We start from the raw sequence: 15,907 nt of genomic DNA, 5'->3' as shown, positions 1-15,907 counted from the left end.
TCAGGCTTAGTATTGTTAAAGAGTTGTACTTTTTTTTAGGCTAAAGGAAAAGAGTGGCATTAAGAGATACAAAGTATTATGGGGTTCAGTGCTGAGTAGTATTAATGGGTAATATGGGTCTTTTAATTCACAGATGAGTAATGTTAAGGGGCAGTGAAGTTTTCCAGTTCAGGGATAGGTAGCATTAAGGGGTATTGTGGGGTTTTAAGGCTCAGTGAAGGGAGCTGTAAGAAGCAGTAAGGGGTATTTAGGATTCAAGTAAGGGTTGCGTTAAGGAACAGCAAAGTTTTTTTTTTGTTGTGTTCAGGGAATGTTAGTGCTAAAGGGTAGCAAGGACTCTGCAGGTTTCAGGGATAGGTAGCTTTACAGGGTATTAAGGGGTTTTAAGGGTTCATGAAATGGTTGCATTAAGGGGATTTTTGGGTTTACGGATTGGTAGTGTTAAGGGATAGTAAAGGGTTTGTAAGTTTCAAGGAACTGTAGCACTAAGGGGTTTAAAGGGTACAGGAAAGGGTAGCAAAGTAGTGTTAAGGGATAGTAAAGTGTGTAGGTTTCAAGGAACTGTAGCATTGAGTGGTTTGTAGGGTACAGGAAAGGATAGCAAAGGGTTTTAGGGTGCAGGTTAGGGAAGTATTAAGGGGTAATACGGTTCTTTATGGTTCGAGGATGGGTAGCAGTCAGGGGTTTATACAGTTTAGGGAAGGGCAGCACTAAGGGTTAGGATGAGGTTTTCAATGTTTAGGGAAGGAAAGCGTTGAGGGATATTGCCGTTTTTAGAGCTCAAGAACAGGTAGTTGTAAAAACAAGCATTTACAATGCAACGGGTCTTGCGTTTGCTCATGTTAGAGCTGATCACGTTGTAAACTCCTAACCCGACTTTTCACCTATCGGGCAAAAGTGCATTTATGTACACAACCCAAAAAAGTGAAACTAACAATGTAAAGCGCTTGACTTCTGCCAAGCGAGATCGCGCTCGTAAATTATAGAAAAAGAAGTCCACGAGCCCGATGGAAAACAGCGAGCCTCGCATGCTTTCTGTACTTGGTCGCTGCGCTCGAGGAGGGCTAGCCACCGGAAAAGGCATGACGTATGCTTGCCTTCGACTAATGAAAGCAAGCAGATTTTATTAGGCAAGCCCACGAACCAATACAAAACACTGACGTGAAGTTGACAGGGCTCCGAGCCCTTTTCTAAATACAAAAGCGTCTCGCTGCGATACGCATGCGTGAGCGCATGCAACGCAGGCTCGACCCTAAAAAGGGATTTAGGGTTACGAGAAAGGTAGTGACAAGGGAAAGTAAGGATGTTTTAGGAGTCAAGGAATGGAAGCTTTACAGGGTAGCGTGGGGTCTTTATGGTTCAGGGGTGGGTAGCCTTAAGGGGTAGTGTGAGCCTGCAGGGTTCAGGGAAGGGTAGCATTAAAGGTTTGAAGGGTTCAGGAAAGAGTTGCATTAAAAGGCAGAAATGGCCTTTATTTTTAATTTTTTTTACAGAGTAAGGGAAGTATTACTGGCTAGTAAGGAGTTTTTAAAGTTCAGGGAAGGTAGCATTAGGGGGTAGTAAGGGATTCTGTGGGTGAAAGGAATGGTAGCATTACTGTGTAGCAATGAGGCTTTAGGGTTCAGGGAGAGTAGTCTTAAGTAGTAGCAATGGGTTTTTAGGTTTCAGGGAGGGTAGCGTTAGGAGGAAATAAGGAAGTTTAGGGTTCAGGGAAGCATAACAAAGCAGTAGTATGGTGTTTTTAAGAGTTCAAGGAAGGTATTTTTAAATGGTGATTCGGGTTTTCTGGATTCATGGTTGGGTATCATTAAAGGATAGTATGGGGTTTATAGTGTTCAAAGAAGTGTTGTGCTAAGGGGATTTTGAGTTGAGGTAAGGGTGGTGTTAATGGGTAATAAGGCTTTTTTTGTTCAGAGTAGGGTACTGTTAAAGAGCAGTAAGTAGTTTTTAAGTTTCAGAGACGGGTAGTGAGTGATAAGGGTTTTCAGTGTTCAGGAATGGGTAATGTTAAGGGGAAGTAAGGCTTTCTGGTTAAAGGAAGAACAGTTATAAGGAGTAGTAAGTATTTTTTTTTTAGGGATTATGGATGGAGAGCTTTAGGGGTATTAAGATTTTTTCAGGAATTAGGGATGGATAGTGTTAACATGTAGTAAGGGGTTTTTAGGCGTCAGAGATGGGTAACTGTAAGGGCTGGTAAGTTTTTTGGGGGGTTTGGGGATACGTAATGCTAAGGGTAGTAAGGGTTTCTAGGGTTCATGGAAGCATTAGAGGGAAGTAAGGTTTTTAGGCTTCAGGGAAGAGTAGCGTTAATTAGTAGCAAGTGGTTTTTACGATTTAGGGAAGGACTAGGTTAATAGGTAGTAAGGGTTTTTAAGGGTTCAGAGATGGATAGCATTAAGTGGAATTCAGGTTTTCTGGTTCATGGCACAGTACCTGTAAGGGGTAGTAAGTATTTCAAGGGTTGGTAGGGGTTTTTGGGTTCACTGGAGCTTAGCGTTAAGAGGTAGGAAGGATGTTTAAGGTTCAGGGATTTGTAGCTGGTTTGGTGGTCAGGTTTTTTTAAGGGTTCATGCAAGAGTAGCATTAAGTACCTGCAAGGGATTTCTAGGGTTTAGGTAAGGGTAACGCTGAGAAGTAGAAAGCAATTTTAGGGTGCAGAAATGAGTAGTGCAAAGAGATAGTAAGATGTTGTTATGGTTCAAGGAAGGGTAGCGCTAAGCGGTAGTTAGTGTTTTTAGGGTACAGAGATATATAGGGTTAAAGGGTAGTGAGGAGTTTTAGGATTCACGAAAGGACAATGTTAGGAGTAGTACGGATTTTTAGGGGTGCCGGGATGGGTACCATTAAGGAATAGTGAGTTTTTATGGTTCGCAGAAGGGTAGCGTTAATAGTTAGTATGGGGTTTTAGGTTCAGGGATTGATAGCTTTGAGTGGTAGTAAGATTATCCGGTTCAGGCAAGGGAAATGGTAAAGGGTATTATGGTGTTTTTAGGGCTTAGGGAACGGAAGCTGTAAGCAGCGGTATGGCTATTTAGGGTTCAGGGAAGGAAAACATTAAGGGGTACCAAGGAGTTTGTTTCGGTTAGAGTTCAGGGAAGGGTAGCGTAAATGGGTAGTAATGGATTTTTAGGGTTCAGTGCAGGGTAACATCAAGGGATAGTGAGGGGGGCTTTAGGGGTCATGGAAGGGTAGTGTTAAGCAGTGGTAAGGATTTTTAGGGGTCATGGAAAGGTTGCAATTAGGGGTAGGGAAGGGTAGCAATAAGGTTTAGGAAGGAGTTTGTAAGAATGGTCTTGATTAAGGGGCAGTAAGAGGGTTTTAGGATTCAGTGAAGGGTGATTTAAAATCGCAGTATATTAAAAGAGCAAAATAATTTAATATATTAAAAAAGCAAAATAAGTTAAATATAATATTAGGAATGTAATTTTCAAATGTAAAATAATAAATACCAATTCATGAACGAGTTACTTACCTTCTGTAACTTTCTGGTAGAGACTCTATCCAGCTGCAGATTCCTCAACTTTTGAATATCCCATAGGCGTCTGACTGAATCCTGAAACTTTTCAGCTGTACCACTGCAAGCTGGTAGGTGGGGCTGTGCGGCTTCACACTGACAGTGTTGCGCTTTGGAAATGACATGCCGAACCTACAAAGGTGATACTGTGGCGCACTGACATTGGTTGCTTTCGAGAGTGTCTGCGCCCTGAGATGCAGGGGCCCAAAAGCTAACTGGTGTGACCTGTGTGCAGATTCCTACATTTGGGATATTATTACTGGACAGGGTCCAATTACAGAACGGGGAGGATGGAAGGGTGGGTGAGGAATCTGAAGCTAGATAGGGCCTCTAGCAGAAACAACATTACCAAAGGTAAGTAACTTGTTTTTCTGTTAGAGACAGCTAGCTGCATATTCCTCTCTTTCTGAATAGATACCAAAGCACTACCTATTTTGAGGAGCGTCTATGGGTGGACTCAAACAAGTAAGTCCTGCAGGACCCAGTGGACAAAAAGCCCCTCTCGGCAAACCTCACTGTACAGACAATAGTGCTTTGTAAACGTTTGGAGGGTAGCCGCTTAACAGATGTCCAGGACAGGGACTCCACGTACCAATGCAGTGGCTGCAGTTTGGCCCTGGTAGAATGAGAACAAAGTCCTTCCAGAGACTGCTTTTTAGCCAGTGCACAGCAGATCTTAATGTAGAGTACAATCCAGCAGGCAATGGTTCTCTTCTGCTAAGTCTTGCCTTTTTCACTCTGCAGCACCCCACAAAGAGCTTATAGTTCACCCGGTGTTCTTTGGCATGATCTATGTAAAAGCTCAGCGCTTTCTTGGCGTCCAAGCAATTGAGGCTTCTGTTGCTCAGCAGGCTAAGGCAGAGCACAGAACGCCAGCAAGGTGACGTCCTGACCAACGTCGAATGAAGACACAACTTTAGGCAAGAAAAATGCCCATGTTTGCAAAATCAGCTTGTCTGGGAACACACAGCGGTTTGACACAGCGAGCATGAAGTACTGATATTAGGGTGACAAGGAACACTGTCTTTGGGGGTGAGAAGATGCAAGGGCCACTATAAAGAGGCTCAAAGAGTGCATATCAGAAAAGTAATGACCAAGTTATGGTCCAACTGTAGCGTGACAAACAGAGAGGGAGGAAACACATTTTGTAAGCCTTTCAAAAAGTGCATTGGAGACTTAAACAATGAGGGTTTACTCTGCAACCACAAAAAGCAGAAAGAGCTGAAAGGTATCTTTTAACTGTGCCTACAGCAAAGCCTTGCCAGGCTAGGGACAAAATAAATAGTAAAATGTCATATAACTTTCCCTGAAGGGGATGTATCTGCTGAGTATCACACTAAGCCAAAGATTTGTCCCAACAAGAGGCGAATACAGTTTTGTTGAGGGATGTCTGGTTGCCAAGATGACACCAGCCAGTCAGAGGAAGGTCAAAGGAGTTCAGCTGTTTCCACTGAATCTCCAAGCATGAAGGTGGAGATTGCAACGGTCCGAGTGCAGAACCCTGCTCTGTTTCCACGACAGCAGATCCTCTTGAAGTAGCAGCCGAATTGGAGGGCAGATGCTTAAGCCCAGATATTTGGGATACCATACTGTCCCCTGCACAGTTCGGGGTTACAAGGATGGCTTGGACCTGGTTGGTCCGGATCTTCTTGACAACTCGGGCAGTAGTGGGATTCCTGGAAAGACATTCAGAAGTCCTGAGTTCCACTCAAGACAGAACCTACCTCTGAGCGAGATACACCGTGGAAACTTCAAAGCACAGAAGTCCTGACACTGTGTGTTCTTGGCTGTACGGAACACATCAAGCCAAGGTTCTGCCTATTCATGGACCATGCACCACTCACACTGTAACTGCCATTCGTGAGCCACTATGTGCCAACGGCTGAGCTCGCCTGAGTTCGCCTTTTCTGTCATTCAATGAGGAATTTGAGGCCTGCACCACCAGGCTCTCAGGAGAGGGAAGCTAGGAGATGAAGGTGGGGTTTCCCTGGGCAGTACGATGGCAGTAGGCAATCATCCTGTGCACAAGAGTTTTTTAGCAGGGCTTAGTACAGATCCCCAGGAGAATGTATGTGAAATCCTCATTAAAGGGGACTAGGGGCTTCACAGAGCGTACCCACGGTTGAAGAAACTTAGTCAAGACATTAGATTTGAATTTGAGGAGCTGCAGGTTGAGGATCTCCACTGCCCCCTACATCCCTATAACAAATGATGCTCCTTCCTCCATGGCAAGGCCTGGAGGAAAAACCAAGACACAGTCTGGAGAAAGGTCCAGACTAGTAGTGTCGCTCACATCCTCATACCAAGTCTCATCCTGGTAGGATTCATCCTCCAGGAGGCTTTTGCCCTCCTCATCCTCATCCTCACCCCCTCTCTGGGAGGGTAGGTCTGTGAAAGGGTTGACGCAGTCAAGCCTGTGTCGACGTCCAGGCGATACAGTCTTGGAGTTGGAGAGGACGGCAGGTTTCCATTCACGAAGTGCCATTGGTGGTGTTAGAAATGGTGCAGACGGGTCTGGAGCCAGTGTAGGTGTCAGTGCAGCAGTCAGTTCGGATCCGGTAGTAGATCCAGAGGGCCCGCTGGCATTGGTGGAGGACCCATTAGGGGCACCTCTTGTCTTTGTGGGGCCAAAAGGCATACCAGAGGGAGCCGTTGGCCTGAAGATGTAGTGCATGGCATTGAAAAACTCCTTGATGTAGGGAAGCGGTTGCTCCAGCTCTGGAAGCTCCTGGGAGCATTGAGCAGACCCGGCCTCTGGCTTCGAGGGTGGAGTGAGCCTAGAAGCACAGTGCTTGGTAGAATAAGCTAAATAATGCTTCAACTTGTTCTTCTTGTCCTTCTAGACTTACCCAAGTTCAAAGATGACAACTTGGAGTGAGATGGTCGTTCATGGGATCGGCTCCGAGAGTAGACCAGCTGCCAGGAGCTTCATCACCCACTTGCAAATTGCCTTGGGATGCATCAACTTGCAGTTGGCACAGGCCATGGAGTTGTGTCTAACCCCAGGCATCACTGACAAATCAAGTGGGGATCAGATACAGTCATTTGTTTGTGACATTCCTCACATGGCTTAAATCCCATGGGCTTGTTGGAGGACATATCCCTTGCAAAATGGGAGCCAAGCTCAAAAAGAATCAACAAAAGGTTGAAAAAAAAGTGGTCAAAAAATGCCTGAGGTAGCTCTCCTGTTCCACGCAGTTGGTGCAGATAGAACGGAACTGATGTCTGAAGACATATGGGAGGTAAATACAGTGAACTGTGTTGAGGAAATCAGTAATGAAAAGTTTTGGACTTCATATTTCAGTAATTACTGTATCTATTGTAAAAGGATGGATGTTGGGGACAAAATAGCAATGAGTCACTAAATAGCGTACAGAAGGTGGTTGCTGTGCTCTTGAGCCTTCTGAACCGTCAAATGGGGAAAAGTTATTGAATTGATCAGAACAAAAGGATTCTTTACATAGAGTGTGATAAAAGCTATCAGAGGTTGAGGAGCAGTTATTTAAAAATACTTAAAGGTATGATACATCTTGTAGTATCGAGAAGTCACTATGCAGGTTGTAGCCAGGCTGATATGAGAATGCAGGTTTGGGAACATAGGTAGAGGCCTGCAAAAAAATCGTCAAGGCTAAATTGGCGTCAGGTAGTTTAAAAAAAAAAAGGCATATTAGGCTTTATCAATTGAAATATGGTATACACTAGCATGCACATAGGCATAATAATACATTTTAGATTGTTCATTAGAAAACAGTTAAACCTATAGGCACAGAATACTTTATCGACCGCATTATGTTACGAGTAATGCACGGCTAAGGACAATGCAATATAGGAATTATTTAGCAGAGCACAACGGCTTATAGCATGTGCAAACTGTAAAGTGCAGAACAATATAGTGTCAGAAAATGTATGTAGAAAGCATCAGCAACAGTAAGAGGCATGTATTAGGCAGTGCAAAGAAACAGCGAGCATGGTAAAATACAGAGGAAGAAGCATCAGAAGAACCATGGGCTACGTATGGCAAGGAGTGTTGGCATGAAAAGACCAAACTTCACCCATACCTGGTAGAAGTGTACGCATGCAGAGATTCGAGCCCAGCCTTTTCAATGCTCCTCTGTGAACTTTACGTTTAACGCCTGCCATCTCTCCTTTTCCCTCTTTACTTCACAAATGTAACATTTTTAATGCAGCGTTTTTAAAATTAGACTTCTGAGTCCACTGGTTTCTGCCTGCACGCTTGATCGAAGTTTCATAACAGGCCCGGGCACATCCTCTGAGTCAAGCGATGTGTATAATTAACTCAGGACACCGAGAAACTGTACATGCTGATTTTCAGGCAGACCGCTCAGAAAGTTAAGGGGGGAGTGGGTGGGGGGGGGGGGCGGTTTTCTATGTAGTAAGAGTGCACAAGGAAAGAAATTTAGTTTTAAAAAAACTCATAGCAAAAGTCACTTGAGCAGACTGTACAGAAAAAAGTGTAACGCATTAATTGACTTCTGCCCCAATTAAAAAAACAGCAAAAAATGACAACACATTGTCAGATATCATGCAATGCAGGGCTATAAATCCCCATGTATGAGTTCGAATGTGACATCATTCAAGCAGAAGAAAAGTCTCATGGCTTGACACAAACAATATTTTAAGTGAAAAGTCGCTCGTGTAGCAATTAAACATGTAAAAAAAATAACCAATTTGCTACTAAAATCCTAAAAGTGTAACACTGAAGGATAACAGTGATTTAGAGCCTGCTTTATAAAGAGTGGCAAGGCATAATCATCGAGTGGTAATTTTCTATAAAGGACTTTCCCCTGGCATGCATGGAAGCGGTAATTCCTCTATCAGAAACCCTCTGGTTAAACTTACATTTGTATGAAATCATGTTACCACCTCCTTTGTTAGGATTAAAAAATACCACTTGTCTAAATAACAAAACAGTCCTTTTCCACATGCCACACTGCTCTAATATGGTACATCGAATGTTGCAGTTGGTAGTTGTTTTTCACGCATCGCAGCTCTAGAAGTGACGTGAGGTAAAGTAAAAAGGTTTGAGGGGGGAGTGGGGGAGAGCTGGTGTTTGTAGGGTGCTTGGTCTAGATTTGTGAGGAAGCATGCTGAAAGGGCGAGCCTGTGCTTCTGGCGGGCTCGTTTATGCATTGTGGGAGCACCGAGAAGGAGGTTGTGTGTTGAGTGTATTGTGATGACACAGTTGTGCCTCGTGGGTAAGTGCGGGTGGTTTCTTGTATCATTGTAGGTGAGAACAGGAGTTACTGATTCGGTGTCTGAAATTGTGGTTAGTGGGGTGGGATGTGTTTGGGGCCCTGCATGTAGAAGAAGCTACTATTGCGGTGTGGGTGGAGAGTGGAGTTCTGCAGGTCATCAAGTTTGTAGAGAATGGCGCAATGTAAGGGGGTGTCCTGTGTGATGGGTTTTCTCAAGTTTTGGTTCTTGACAGTCAATGGATGTAGAAGAATTCGTGGGGTGGTGGAGACAGGATGGTTGTGGGATTTTGGAGCAGTACTTGGGCTACTGTGATATCCCTGTTGATGGGTAATGTGATGTTCTGCAAATGATTGGCAGTTTAGAGAAAATGGTGTGATGTACTGGGTATGAGGTAGTGTTGCAGGTTGTTTTCTGTGTTATGGAAAGCGGGACTAGGCTTGTTATTGTGTGCTGAAGAGCTCTGTGGGGCAGGCATTGTGGAATAAGTCAGGAACGGCTGTGTAAAGGGGAACATGAGGATGGCATATGGTGGCGGTGTGGTTTGGTCAGTAGTTCTTGGAGAGGGTGGAGACAATTGTTGGGCAAAGTGGTGCCAAGGCTCTATTTTTAGGGGCAGGTGGGTTTCAAATTTGGTGAAAAGTGACGGTTATTTTGCAGTCATGAGAAGGGTTTGGTGGCTGTTGCCACGGTCATATGGGTTGAGTTCTGAATATGACGGGGTGTCTCAAAGAAGGTAGTGCAATATATGGGGCATTAGGTACAACAGAGATCCATATTTGCAAAGAAAATGTTTTGATAAGGCAGAGGTCAGCACAAAGGAAAATAAAGCTCGATATCGGTACACCTTTACAACAGAGCAGCTTGTAAACAGAACCCATTCACCCCTATGGGGAAAATCATTACCACTTCAGTCTAAAATGTTAAACTCCAAACATAACATCTCCCCATAAATTGTAGCTCAGATAAATCCAGTTACAGCTGGCTGTGTCGGCCACATACATTTCCGTAGTTTGCAAGGCACATGGGCACAAATCCCTCAGCATGTTGCCTTCCAGCAAGGAACAACACATTTAAACTAGTTAGTTGCTTGGCTGGCTTTATTAGTATTTTGCGTACTGTTTCTTATTGTTGTACAGTGTCAACTGCACAATAAACTGAATGACAGCAGGATGTCACTCATTCCTTACAATTGAAGACTACAGCCTGTAAAGCAGCAGCAGGACGTGTAGTATAACATTAAGATATGGGTACCCTCTTCAGTTCTTTTCCATCTTGAGCATATGGGTGAACCATGATGACTCAGAACCAATGTGCACTACAGAGGATGGAGAAATTAATTCCCACAAGGCACAATACACCACCTACCTCGTAATGGCACCTTACAGCTACTCATCCTCGTCCTCATTTTTCTCCCGGGTTATTTCCTCTAGCAGATCATCCAACTTTCCACTCTGCTTGGACTTCTTTGGGGCGTCTTTTCAGCCAAAGGGGATAGTGAAATGTAAGAAACAAGGTGGGGAGCAGAGAAAAGACAAATAAAATATATTGACAAATCTCAAATTACTTCATATTGCTTATTTAATTAACATATTTCGCAACCTTTATTTTCATGCGGTGATATGTATGCTCGAACATCATGTGATCATGACAAACTGATTCTACACAAAATAATGAACTAGTTCTCAATGAATACTCCATCTTCAATTAAGAAAGACAAAGAACTGGTGATCAAGGAGGAAGATTCTCATTGTGAAATGAATACAGATTATTCTTGGTATACAACTGATAGGAAAAATCATCATCAGAAAATATCTTGTCCAAAAGAGTAAAACTATTTGAAGTGTAGAATGAAGTTTACTTTTACACAATGTATCAGGGTATTTGAAATATCTGGCAGGCAAACACTCAAAAATTTAATTTTAAATAAAAAAAAGAGCACTGGTTCCTAATTTAAGTCATAAAATGGACGATTATAATAATGTGGCATACGACATTCCAAAAAATAAGTGGAGGCATTAAATCCAGAAGAAAGCCACTGAAAAGAAAATGTGCAGGCACCGCAGGCCCAGGCTTACAGAAGAAACTATTAAAGTTGATTAAACAAATGAAACACATGAGACATGGACATTTAAAAGATGTAAAATCAAACTGTAACTAACATAAGAACCATAAACAAAGTTGAATAAACACAAGAAGTGTAAGAAGCACAACATAAATTCAGCATTGAGGGTAGACGTCAACTAACTCCCCACTACCAGATTTCTAAATTGGCTAACTTAACACGGCCTGGAAGATTTACCTCGGAGAAATGATCGGAAGCAAAACAGTTGGAACCAAGACTGAGCCAGGTCATGTGGCAAAACGAGGCCAGCATCCTTGGATTCATCAGTCTCTTTATTCAAAACGTTTTCTTTATTTTTCTCTTAATCGAAGTATTGCAATTATTCCACACAAAAGCACACCAAAACCTGAAGTAGGACAGACACAGCAAACCATGTAAAAATCACATATGAGGCTCAGGATCTGATCGGTTTAGTATTGGGTTTCCTTTCCTCCCTGAGGTCAAAGTTCTCCTGGAAGCCATTTCATACCTCCAGTTAAGGTAAAGAAAAGCAATTCTGTATATCCCTTCAATTTTAAAAGGGAACCAAAATCACAACCCTTGAAAATATTGGGATTAATGTTGTGTGGAAGGGCTTTTCCCCTAATACATATATGTCACATGCAGGCTCGGTCTGAGTGTATACCTATAAGAAAGCACTAATTTCGAAGTTTGTATGTGCTTGAGGCACGCTTGGGGTCTAGAAAACTAACATTGCGAATAGTGCTAACGGTAGGTGTGAGATCACATATTATTTTTGACATTAATTTCTGAGCTGTAATATGACATTAATTGATCTAACAAAACAGAAAATTGGCATTTCTGCTCTGTGAAAGTTGCAGGGGTACATACACTGATCAGAGCAACAAGGTTATCCTGCTTTGTAAAAAATCAAACTCAGAAGGAACTAGAAATGGTTACTGTTAGAAATGGCCCTTTCTGCAGGGTTTCCCCTTTTTGGCTTATGACCTCCTGATTTTGGTCTTGTGCTGAATTTCATTTTTGCTGGCTTTAGGAATCTGGACACTTTAGCACTGCTGACCAGTGCTAAAGTGCAAGTGCTCTCTTTCTAAATTGCACTGGTGATTTGTTTATCCATGATTGCCCTGTTTAATTTACTTGTAAGTCCCTAGTATAGTGCGCCAGGTGTGCCAAAGGGCTTGTAAATCAAATGCTACTAGTGGGCCTCCAGCAATGGTTGTGCCACCTGCATGAGTAGCCGTGAAAACATGTCTCAGGCCTGCCATTGCAGTGTCTGTGTGCAGTTTTAAACTACAATTTTGACCTGGCAACTGCACCCACTTGCAAGGCCCAAAACATCCCCTTTACTACATGCAAGTCACCCCTAACGTAAGCCCAAGGCAGCCCCATGGGCAGGGTGAAGTGTATTTAAAAGGTAGGACATGTACTGGTGCGTTTTACATGTCCTGATAATGAAATACTCCTAAATTCGTTTTTCACTATTGCAAGGCCTATCCCTCCCATAGGGTAACATGGGTATTGCCATTAAATATCTTTTACGTGTAACTTCCCCTTGGGAGCAGATAGAGTTATGGAGTTTAGAGTCTCAACTCACAATTTAAAAATACATATTTTAGTGAAGTTGGTTATTAAATTGTAGGTCTAAAAATGTCACTTTTAGAAAGTGGGCATATTCTTGCTTAACCATTCTGTGCGTCTGCCTGGCTGTGGAATACACATCTGGGTTAGAATGACAGTTGAGCTGTTTGTGAAGTCACTCTAGACAGTCACACAAAAAGGGAGCAGAGGTGTGCCTTGTATATCCCGATGGGTCTTCCTGGGCTAGAGTGGTGGGAGGAGCTGACACATGCACCTTAAGTACAAGTTACTTACCTTTGGTAACAAAATATCTGGTAGAGACATATTCTATTTGCAGAATGCTTACCTTAGAATTTTCCCCCAGGCATCAGACTGGATCTGGAGATTTTTTCTTCGAGCAATACCCTTGGTTGTAGTTAGGTGGCGTCAGTCGACTCCGCGGGCGTTGTTGGTGTCGTAGTCGCCGTGATGACATCGGGAGTAGTACATAGACACCGCCTCAGCGCAGTTACGTCAGTTTCTTTTATCGACTTTCCACGCCAAAGCGCAGAGCCGCTAAGAACACTGAGATTGGTGCGCCAGAGCTAAGGACCTGAAGGGGGAATCCCTGTCCCTAGAAATCAGTTTGCAAGCGGGGAGGATGGGTGGGTCGGTAAGGAATCTGCAACTAAAATATGTCTCTACCAGATATTTTGTTACCAAAGGTAAGTAACTTGTACATCTGACAGAGACTTCTAGTTGCAGATTCCTTACCTTAGAATAGATACCCAAGCAATGCTATCCTCTGAGGTGGGCTGCGAACCAAGATCATACTAGTAAGTCCTTCAGGACTGAACGATCAATATAGCCGTTCTGATGGTCCTGACTGTCAAGACAGTAATGTTTAACAAACATGTGCAGGGATGCCCACGTAGCTGCCTGGCAGGTATCCAGGACAGGAACTCCGTATGCTGACGCAAAGGAAGCAGCAGTCAATCTGGTGGAATGAGCGCATAAGCCCTCAGGGGTTTGCTTCTTGGCCAAAGCGTAGCACATCTTGATGCAAAGAAATACCCATCGAGAGATGGTACCTTTTTGCACCACCTTCCATTTCTTTGCACCCACATACCCGACAAAGAGTTGAGCGTCCACCCGGAAATCTTTAGTACGATTTAGATAGAACGCCAATGCTCTTTTTTGGTCCAGATAGTGTAGTCTCTCCTCCTTATGAGAAGGATGTGGGGGGGGGGGTGTAAAAAGTAGGCAAGGGGTTGGACTGGCCTACATGAAAAGGCGTAACAACCTTGGGAAGGAAGCCTTAGTGTGTAACACCACTTTGTGAGGGTGCACAGACAAGAATGGAGGCTTGAAAGAAAGGGCCTGAAGCTCACTCACTCTGCGAGCAGAAGTGATGGAAACAAGAAAGACAGTCTTAAAAGTGAGGAGCAGTAAAGGGCAATTGTGCATAGGCTCAAAGGGAGTACACATTAAGTAAGTAAGGACAAGAGTGAGGTCCCACTGAGACATGATAAATGGTGTGGGAGGAAATAAATGGGTGAGACCTTTAAGGAATCTATTGACAATAGGAGATTTAAAAAGTGAGGGCTGATCAGGTAGCCTAAGAAAGTCCGGAATGGCAGATAAATACCCTTTGAAGGCGCACAAAGCAGAGCCCTGCTGGGAGAAAGAAAGAATGAACAAAAGAACCTCAGATAGAGGGGCAGAGAGAGGATCAACAGATTTGTTAGTACACCATGCCACAAATCTATGCCAACGACAGCCATACACCGTTTTGGTGGCGGGCGCCTGGCTGCCTAGATAACATACCAGACTTTGGGTGGAAGATCAAAAGTCGTCAACTACTGCCGCTCAATCTCCACAAATGACGGTGTAGATTGGACAGGTTCAGGTGGAGAACTGTCCCCTGTTGCTGTGACAGAAGACCCTCCTGAAGAGGCAGTCAGAGTGGAGGATCGGTGGCCATGCTCAATAGCTCTGGATACCAAACTATCTGCGCCCAGTACAGAGCTACCAAGATGACTTGGGCCCGGTCGTTCCTGATCTTCTTGAGAACTCTGGGCAGAAGTGGTATAGGTGGAAAGGAGGCCGGAGTTCCACTCGAGCCGAAAAGCATTTCTGAGCGAGTGCCGCCTTGGAAACTCCAATGCGCGAAACAGCTAACATTGTGCGTTCTCTGTGGAGGCGAACAGATCTAACCAAAGCTCTCCCCACTGCTGAAAGAGACCTTGCGCCACCTCCGGATGGAGACGCCATTCGTGATCGGCTGTGCATTGACAGCTGAGTTTGTCCGCTCTGGCGTTGAGAGAACTCGCCAGATGTTGAACCACCAGGGTAATGACCTGATGTTCCACCCATGTCCAGAGGAAGAGTTCCTCCTGACAAAGGGTCCAGGACCCTACTCCACCCTGTCTGTTGCAGTACCACATGGCGGTAGTATTGTCTGTGAACACCTGCACTACTTTCCCTTTGAGAAAGGGAAGAAATGCTTTCAATGCAAGCTTGATCGCCCGGAGCTCAGCCTCAGAGTCAGTTTCACCGAAACCCAAGACAGAGGCTGAAAGATCGGAATCATAGCCTGAATATCTTGGACTCGCTTTTCGGGAGGATGAGCCCCAAACTGACTGTGCCCAGAACAGCTCCAATGAAAGGGAGCGACTGAGAGGGAGTCAGGTGTGACTTCGGCACATTGATAGTGAACCCCAGTGTGTGCAGGAGGCTCGCCATAAGTCCACCTTCAACAGCCAGTCATCGAGGTAGGGAAAGACTGAGACCCCTAACCTGCGCAGATGAGCTGCAACCACTAGCATCACCTTCGTGAACACCCAAGGGGTGCTGGTAAGGCCAGAGGGGAGCACAGTAAACTGATAGTGCTCAAGACCTACCACGAATCGTAGGTAACTTCTGTGGTTAGGCAGCATGGGAATGTGGAAATAAACATCCTGCAAGTCCAATGCTACCATCCAGTCTCCTGGGTCTAAGGCAGACAGGCCCTGAGCCAGGGTGAACATTTTGAATTGCTCCTTCTTGAGGAAGTAGTTGAGGTCCCGAGAGTCTAGGATAGAACGTGAGCCCTTGTCCTTTTTCGGCACCAGAAAGTAGTGGGAATAACAACCACGAACTACTTCAGGCACAGGAACCTTCTCTATGGCTTCCTTGGCCAAGTGAGACGCGACTTCCTGGCAGGGAAGTGCCAGATGAATCTCTGGGAGTTGGCTGATTGATGGAGGCATGGCAGTGGGACAGATTCGAAAGGGAGGGAATAGCCCTTTCAAACTATCTTCAAAACCCACCTGTCCATAGTGATGGATTCCCAGTGAGTCAGGTGATCTCTCCAAGGCCGAATCCGCCTTGTGTCCAAAGAGACGGGAGCCATCAAAGGGCATGTCTATGAGGAGACTGATGGACATCCTCCACAATACAGAGAACTACGCAACTAAGTGTGGCGTCTCAAAACCACAGTGGTAGCAACTGATCTGCCTAGAGAGTTGGTCGTGTGCAGCCCACATCGTATCATG

At 44.4% G+C, this 15,907-nt stretch overlaps 1 protein-coding gene across 1 annotated transcript in view; it reads right to left on the bottom strand.

Moving 5' to 3' along the window:
* Positions 1-15,907, bottom strand: part of RBM19 (RNA binding motif protein 19) — a 478,795-nt gene that overhangs the window by 51,442 nt on the left and 411,446 nt on the right. The window contains exon 24 of the mRNA XM_069214526.1: positions 10,097-10,205. Coding sequence (XP_069070627.1) covers positions 10,117-10,205 — 89 coding nt within the window. The 3' untranslated portion in view covers positions 10,097-10,116. The remainder of the gene's footprint in view (positions 1-10,096; positions 10,206-15,907) is intronic.

This window comes from Pleurodeles waltl, chromosome 11, assembly GCF_031143425.1.
Source record: "Pleurodeles waltl isolate 20211129_DDA chromosome 11, aPleWal1.hap1.20221129, whole genome shotgun sequence".
NCBI lineage: Eukaryota > Metazoa > Chordata > Amphibia > Caudata > Salamandridae > Pleurodeles > Pleurodeles waltl.
Note: the sequence above shows the minus strand (reverse complement) of the source record. Positions and strands in the feature narration are given on the sequence as shown.